Genomic DNA, 8630 nt, shown 5'->3' with positions numbered 1-8630 from the left:
TTTCGTGGTAGATGGATAAGTTATTTCTTACGACTCACTGATTTACAGATTAGTATTTGGGAACTACTGTTTAAAATGATACCACCTACCTAGACTGGGGATGTAACTCAGCAGGCAAAGGCCTTTGCCACGAAGTGTAATAACATACCTGATTTTGATCCTTGGGACCCATGCGGTAGGAGAACTAACTGGCCTCCATAAGCTGTCCTCTGAGCTCCATGTGTGCACACAAACTATCTAAAGTATTACCCATGTCCTTTACTAGAGTCACATTTTCAAGTATCTTTTCTCCAAGCTTCTTATACCAGCTTTCTATTTTTTTTTTGTCTTTTTTTTTTTCCAGAGCTGAGGACCAAACCCAGGTCCTTGCGCTTGCTAGGCAAGCACTCTACCACTGAGCTAAATCCCCAACTCCTTATACCAACTTTCTAAATACCCCTAAATACCTGTGCTTTTTTAGAGAATTAATTTATAATACTGAGTTAAATCTAGGGCATTGTGCATTATTTGAAAGTTCTAGGCTGGAGAGATGGCTGAGTGGGTAAGAGCACTGACTGCTCTTCCAGGGGTCCTGAGTTCAATTCCCAGCAACCACATGGTGGCTCACACCATCTGTAATAGAATCCAACACCTTCTTCTGGTCTGTCTGAAGACAGGGACACTGTACTCCCATTAAAAAAAAAAAAAGGCCCCATATTTGAAAGTTCTAACACTGAACAATATCAACTTTTTCTTTCTTGTTTTTTCCCCCCAAGTCTCACCACAAAATTACTGTGTTGTCAAGGATGGCCTTGAACTTATGATCCTCTTGCCTCTAAACTCTCAAGGTCAAGGATTACAAACATGAGCCATCACACCTTGTTTATGAAGTGTTGGGGGCAGCGCTCAGAGCTGTGAGTATGGTAGGCAAGCATCCTACCAACTGAGCTACATCCTCAGTGCCTCCCCCTTTTTTAAAGTGTTGAAACTGGATTTTCTAAGTTGTCCAGGCTGTACCTGAGCCCATGATGCTTCTACTTCAGTATCCTGAGTAGCTGAGGTTATAGGTTTATGCCATGAGGCTCTACTCAAACACTTGCTGAGGGTAGCCAGTTTGCCCCAGGAGGTCTTTTGTTAGTTTGTAGAGATGTTCAAACTTGACATTGCAACATGAAATTCACACTCAAGAACCTGCAGTTGGGGCTGGAGAGATGGCTCAGCCTTTACCTCAGGCCATTCACAAGTACATGCAATTCCAATTTCCAGGGGTATCCAATACCTGTTGCCTTTGTAAGTACTGCACATAAATTCATAAACCCAGCATGTGCCTGCATGCTCTCTCACATACAATTTTTAAAAAGCTTTAAAGAATCCTGCAGTGGAGTTTAGAAGGTCCCAAAGTAACTACAATTTTGTGTTGGGCTCAGTTCACAACTATCCTGGAGTGAATGTAGCCCCTAAGCTGCAAATTGGACACTTGCTAGAGTCCGTCCCTTGGCTTGGTCAGTCGCCAGTGCCTGCTGGGTCACTGTACCACACAGGCACGTCTCCCTCTGTTGATGGCAGACATGGTTTTCCCCATGACGTCTTTTAGCAGATTCTCTTCTTTGACGTAATTGATCTTACAGACCTTTACACTTCTCCAGTTTCCATCTCCATCTTAGAAGTCTCTCTTGAGCTCCAAAGAATGTTCAACGTGGATATCGATTATTCTATATTTGCTTCGAACTTGACATGTTGAAAACTTTTACCATCTCTACAGTAAAGTCTGCATTCCTTAAGTCAGAAAGGTGAACCACCATTGATCCAACTCGCCAGCTGAAACTTGTTCTTCTCACCTGTTATCTCCCTCAACTAGTTGTAGGACAGCCCCAGTTTATCTTCTTTCTATGCCAGGGTAAGCCTTCATCAGGTTCTTAGCACTTCCCACTTGCTTAGGTTGTCTGCTGAGCTTCCTCTAGCACAGACGGGCTCATCCTGTGGGTCAAGACTGATAGGCGTTTTCTCTCCTTTGGCGACACAGGCTAGATTAGATCAGATTAAAAGTAGATAGAGGCAGGTTTATTAGGAGGCAGCTCTCAGGTGGGTTCACTGGTCTTGGAGATGGAGGTCAGTGAGTCACACATACAGGATAAAGCAAGGTAGATTTTATAGAGTTTGGTCGAGGAATGATGACGAGCCAGCTAGGAGCTGGGATGGTGTCCATACAATGTCACCCTGGGCGGGCACTCTCAGGTGGGTTGTCAGAAACAGGGAGACGAGGAGTGATGACTTGTCAGTCCAGAGTTTTCTCCAAGCACATGGGGGAGTTTTCTCTGTGTGGGTGGGGTTGGAGGAAGGAGGGCAGACGGGGGTTTCCCAGCTTGTGAAGTGGAAGAGCAGGGGTTCTAGCCTAACAGCAACTCGTTTGGGGGTCGCATATCAGATATTTACATTATGATTCATGACAGCAGCAAAAGCACAGTTATGAATTAGCAACGGGGAAGAGTTTGAGAGTCACCACAGCATGTATTAAAGGGTTCCAGCATTAGGAAGGCTGAGAACCACTGCTCTAGCAAATCTGTACTCATCTGTACCCATATGTAGCTACAATGACATTCTAAAACACGCACCCAAACTACATTGCTTAAAATCCTTCAGTGGTTTATGATTAAGTGAAGATAAAGATCATTGTGGTGGTTTGAATATGCTTGGCCCAGGGAGTGGCACTATTAGGAGTGTGGCCTTGTCAAATGAAGTGTGTTGCTGTGAGGGTGGGCTTTTAGACCCTCTCTCCTGGATGCCTTCAGATCAAGATGTAGAACTCTCAGCTCCTCCAGCGTCATGCCTGCCTGGACGCTGTCATGTTTCTCGCCATGATGATAATAGACTGAACCTCTGAACTTGTAAGCCAGCTTCAATTAAATGTTGTCCTTTATAAGAGCTGCCTTGGTCATGGTATCTCTTCACAGCAATGGAAACCCTAAGACAATTGTCTTAAGTGCAGAACCATCCGTACTATTTCTACCCAAATATACTTTGGTTTTGTCATAAAGATGTTATGGTCCCCAAATATCCAATCTTATTACTGTATTGTCTTAGGGCCTAACACTAGGCTCTAGAAGGATTAAGAGACTAGGCTCAGCCTCTCACCTTCAATATGCCCTTAATGAAAGAAAGGGGATTTATTGGATGAGGCCACTTTGGAAAGAGGAACACAGAGGTCTAATGATTTCCAAGACTGCCTTTGGGGTCCTGACATGTGCTTTAGGTTTAAACAAGGCAAGAGGGATGTACAACTAAGCAGGTCAAGGAGTAGTCTTGTCCATAGTTGTCTCAGCTGTGCCTTCTGCAGAGTGGTCTGACAAGCTGTGATGTCTCTTCCTGGAAGACAAGTCCCCCTCTGGATAGTCCTGGGGAAGTTAGTTTCTCTCAGTCTACTGCTTCCATATTGCCAAAGGGAGGGGCACAAGTGCCTCTCTTTTATCTTTGCTCCCACAGTGACTGAGAATGGTATTTCATGGGGTTTTGTCCCCATTTGGGCAATTTTCTCTTTTTTTTTTGTACCCAATTTCCTTGTTTGGCATCTGTTCATCCTCCCCCTGATGCTATACACTTTATAAAACCCTGATTCCGGCGAACCCCTTAAACTGTTGACTGAATTTACTAAATGAAGCTAAACAGTTAGGCTTTATCCTTCTGGGCTTTAGACTCAAGTCTAAAATCCCAGTGCTGAGATTTTTGGTGTGAGTCACCAAAGGCTGGGAAGTATTTACCGAAAAGCTTGGAGGTTAAGAGCTCTAGCTGCTCTTGCAGAGGACCTGAGTGTGTTTCTCTGCGCCAACGTGGCTCTCAACCCTTCTGTAACTCCAAGGCCCTCTTCCAGCTTCCGAGGGCACCAAGCAGACATGTTCCACAGACATGCATGCAGGAAGAACATTCATACACATAAAGTAAAAACAAACTTTTTTTGTTTTGTTTTGTTTTTTTGTTTTTTGAGATAGGATTTCTCTGTATAGCCCTGGCTGCCCTGGAACTCTGTAGACCAGGCTGGCCTTGAACTCAGAAATCCACCTGCCTCTGCCTCCCAAGTGCTGGGATTAAAGGCATGACCACCACTGCCCAGAAAAACAAACATTTTTAAAAATCTTTTAAAAAGGGGCTGGCGAGATGGCTCAGAGGGTAAGAGCACCGACTGCTCTTCCAAAGGTCCTGAGTTCAAATTCCAGCAGCCACATGGTGGCTCACAACCATCCGTAATGAGATTTGACGCCCTCTTCTGGTGCATCTGAAAACAGTAACAGTGTACTTATATATAATAAATAAATAAATAAAATCTAAAAAAGAATCTTTAAAAAGAAAGAATCTGGGTGTAAGGGCACTGTAATCCCAACACTGAAAAAGCAGAGGCAGGAGTATCCCAAATTGGAGGCCAATAAAGAGGACGAAAGAAAATAAAGGCGGACACTGACAACTGCCAGTGTCTTTGAAGCTTGAGTGCATAATTGTTCCCTAAGCTGGGAAAGCTGGTGCCAAGTGCTAAGATCCGGATTCGGGCTCCAAGGGTGTCAGAGACCAGCTGCACTGGGGACACTGAGGTGGCCGCCATGACCTTCCTCTCATTGGGCGGGAGGGCGGTCGTAAAAGACTGGGACGGTGACAGCTACATCTTTCCAGCCTGAGATACACTAAGCTGTGGTGAGAAAGGAAATACTGCAGACTGTAGACGCCGACTCAGCCCCAGTCTCCCGAGAACCTGGGGCCTCGGGGCGGGGTGGAGGAGGGGACGTGGAAAAGGGGCGGTCCTCCAGGCGCCGCCGAGAATTCTGGGACGGGGTGAAGCGCTAAGGGGCCGCCCCTTTCAGGCACGCCCCTCTTTTGGGTTCTTGTTCTGTGTATTTTGGGCCCAGCACGATCCGAGATTGAGTCTTGGCACGTGGGCACACCAGGGGCACAGGGGCTGGATGCTGAGTGGAGAGCACACGCCTTCCTGCGTGGAAGGAGGACCTGTAACGAGTCTGGACGCAGAGGATAAAGGCAGTGGCAGGCAGCCGGAAGCCATCGGCGAGGCAGGGACTCCGACCTCAGGCTGCGACTAGGAACCTGGAGGGCAGAACTGACCGCCTGGAGACTTACCCTAGAGAGGCCAGTGTTAGGAGGATTTATGACAGGCAGCTGTTCTTGCAGTGTGACTCAAGTGGAAACACCATAATGTGAAGAAGTGGTCAGGTAAAAAGGACAGAAGTCCACATTTCATGATAGCAAGGCCCCAAGTGCCTACTCATCTCCCCTTGGCTCGCTTTGCCTTTTATTACCGGCTCTTCCCCGTGAGGAGGGAAATCAGTAAGGCCCAGGTGAGTACGAGTTACCTCTCTCCTAAAGGTATCATTTTTCAGAGCAAATAGATACATAGTAGACCCATCAATTCCTTTGGAAGAGGAAGGGAAGCCACATTTATTGTGTGTTAATATCTGTACTGTTTTAGCTCTGTAGGCATTGAAGGATTAGTTTACCAATTCTATATTTTAAAGATGTGCCAGTATCATCAGAGGATTTTGGAAGGTGCCCAAGATTATTCAAGAAACAAATAGCATACCAGCAAATTCTACTGGACTTTTCAAGATTAGATTCAAAATCTGTACCAGCAGGACCCCTAGACTCTTGATACTGACCTGGTATTTTCTGAACATCTATCTCGTTCTTTTTCACCCAATAATTTTTAGCTTTATCTGTGCACATTTTAAACATCTATATATAAAATATTTAATATGGATATTAGTAGATAGTCATATATCTTTAAGAAGTCAGACGTCTGTCAGGTGGTGGTGGTGGCATATAGCCTTTAACCCCAGCAGGGACAGGGAGAGGCAGATTTTTGAGTTTGAGATTGAGTTCCAGGACAGCCAGGGCTACACAAAGAACTTGTCTTGACTCCTCCCGTCCCCCCAAAGTCAGAAGTTCAAAAAGAAAGTCTTATAAAATGAGGCTTTTGATGGATGACATAGTGGCTTTATAATTAATCTATGGTATATCTAAAAAACACTGATCCAGGCAGCAGGTAAAATCATAAATAGTCCATTATGTCATCCTTTCTGAACTTTTGTTTTTAGCAGCATAAGAGTGTCTAGTCTGTGCATTTAAGTCTAAATTTTACATCAGTGTGAGCTGTTGTCTTCTTTTACATGAATGTGAAGCTCTTCCATCTGTCTCAGTGTACTAATTTTTGTATTTTTAATTGTGCTAATAGACCTTTTTCATCCATAATATTTTAGTGGCAGAGCCACAGATAAAACAAAATAGTTATACTCATAACAAAATTCTGCTGGCTACAGCAGCACACCACTTATTTAGCATGTGCAATGACCATCGTTCTCCCCTTAGAAGTGAAAAAAAATCCACTCAGATGAATGGGTGAGAAACACAAAGACTCCTTTTATAAGGTGTACCACCTGTGTGTAACTCATTGACACACTAATTAGTTATAAACAAATTGGCTTCTTAGGGCTAAGGAGTAGAGAGCACTTGCCTAGCACACATAAGGTCCTGGATTCAGTTCTCAGTACTGAAATGAATGAATGAACCAACCAATCAGCCAATATGGTTCTTTTTGTCTCAGGAATTTGCAAGTCTGACAATAGTTGGTATGTTCTGTAGGTCCCCTACGTGTTCAATCTAGGGCTGTACCATGGCTGGGACCGAGGAAGAGGAGACAGCATCAGCAGAAGCCTCTGGCTTCTCAGACTTGAGTGACTCAGAGTTAATTGAGTTTCTGGACCTGGAAGAAGCCAAAGAATCGGCTGTTTCGCTTAGCAAGCCTGGCCCTTCTTCTGAACTCCCTGGGAAGGATGACAGACCTGTAAGCTTGCAGAACTCGAAAAGGGGATTGGATGTCTTGTCACCCATGGAGAGATTCCACTTGAAATATTTATATGTCACTGACCTGTGTACTCAGAACTGGTGTGAGTTGCAGATGGTGTATGGGAAGGAACTTCCTGGTTCTTTGACACCTGAGAAAGCAGCTGTTTTGGACACTGGTGCTAGCATCCACCTAGCAAAAGAACTTGAACTTCATGACCTTGTGACGGTCCCCATCACCACTAAAGAAGATGCTTGGGCAGTTAAGTTTCTGAACATACTATCAATGATTCCTACCCTACAGTCGGAAGGGCGCATCAGAGAGTTTCCAGTGTTTGGGGAAGTGGAGGGAATATTTCTTGTTGGAGTGATTGATGAGTTGCACTACACATCCAAGGGGGAACTGGAGCTGGCTGAACTCAAGACACGAAGGCGCCCTGTGCTCCCACTGTCAGCTCAGAAGAAGAAAGACTATTTTCAAGTTAGCCTATACAAATATATCTTTGATGCCATGGTCCAAGGGAAAGTGACTCCTGCTAGCCTAATCCACCACACTAAATTGTGTCCAGACAAGCCACTGGGGCCTTCAGTGGTCAGGCATGCCAGACAAGGAGGCGTGTCTGTAAAATCTTTGGGTGACCTTATGGAACTGGTTTTCTTGTCTCTTACCCTGTCTGATCTTCCAGCTATTGATACCCTAAAACTTGAGTATATCCATCAAGAGACTACCACTATATTGGGCACAGAGATTGTAGCCTTTGAAGAGAAAGAAGTGAAGAGCAAGGTGCAGCATTATGTGGCCTACTGGTTGGGCCACCGAGATCCTCAGGGCGTTGATGTGGAGGAGGCATGGAAGTGTCGGACCTGTGACTACGTGGACATCTGTGAGTGGAGGAGGGACGGTAGAGTGCTCAGCTCTTCGTGGGAGCCCAAAGCCAAGAAGTGGAAATGAATGGAGGTACACTTTCAGAAATGTTGATCGTTTCTGTTCTAAATATACCCATGTAAGAGGACCAGCCTCTCAGCTTGGCTCTCGTGGACAGTGTTTTTTATTTTTATGTTTACAATCTTGAATAGCATTCCAACGCAGGGCCAAGGATCAGGAATGTGGTGTTAGAATAACCCTGGAGCTTTGAAAGAAATTGCAGAGAAGGCAGATGTACATCATGACTGCAGCAAAGGTCCCCCTCACTAATCACTGTTGGCTTAAGAAAATTCTTTGGATTCTGATAAATCTATAATTTTTTCTTGATAAAATAATTTTTTTACATTTTTTACAATAAAAATGAAATGCTGTCTAAACTAGTTGACTTAATATTTGTGTGTTTGCTGACCTCAGTCCTTTAAAGATGACCATTATACTATACATAATTGTATGGTATCAAAAGCCTTTACATTCATGTGTAAACATCTTAGAACTGGAGCTAATGGAATAAGCAGATCATGAATTTAAAATAACCATAATAAATATTCTCAAAGAGATGACCCAAGAAGTCATACAAGTAAAAATATTAGATGAGGGGCTGAAGAGATGGCTCAGCGGTTAAGAGCACTTCAGAAGAGACTTCTTCTGAAGGTCTTGAGTTCAAATCCCAGCAACCACATGGTGGCTCACAACCATTCATAACTGTAACCTCCCTCAGCCAAAAGCTGGCTGAATCAGACCTCGCCTTGCCACAAAGCAGCCACCCGACTTGGGGTGAGGTTTCCTAAAGAAAAGAGAGTTCCAGCTGGGCAGTGGTGGTTCAGGCCTTTAATCCCAGCACTTGGGAGGCAGAGGCAGGCGGATTTCTGAGTTCGAGGCTAGCCTGATCTAC

The 8630-nt window shown here is 44.6% G+C and overlaps 1 protein-coding gene across 1 annotated transcript; it reads left to right on the top strand.

Moving 5' to 3' along the window:
- The first annotated feature begins 4797 nt into the window (after positions 1–4797).
- Exo5 (exonuclease 5) lies at positions 4798–8115 on the top strand. Its single transcript, XM_031378516.1, has 2 exons — positions 4798–5312; positions 6613–8115. The coding sequence occupies exon 2, from the start codon at positions 6644–6646 to the stop codon at positions 7763–7765; it is 1122 nt and encodes a 373-aa protein (XP_031234376.1). The 5' UTR covers positions 4798–5312; positions 6613–6643; the 3' UTR covers positions 7766–8115.
- The last annotated feature ends 515 nt before the right edge of the window (positions 8116–8630 follow it).

Source organism: Mastomys coucha, unplaced genomic scaffold, assembly GCF_008632895.1.
Source record: "Mastomys coucha isolate ucsf_1 unplaced genomic scaffold, UCSF_Mcou_1 pScaffold18, whole genome shotgun sequence".
Taxonomy (NCBI): Eukaryota; Metazoa; Chordata; class Mammalia; order Rodentia; family Muridae; genus Mastomys; species Mastomys coucha.
The sequence above is the reverse complement of the archived record's forward strand: the minus strand, read 5'-3'. Positions and strand labels throughout refer to the sequence as shown.

Bases quoted from the DNA above. Each gene is read 5' to 3' on its own strand.
- Exo5 (XM_031378516.1), top strand. From the start codon at position 6,644: ATGGCTGGGACCGAGGAAGAGGAGACAGCATCAGCAGAAGCCTCTGGC.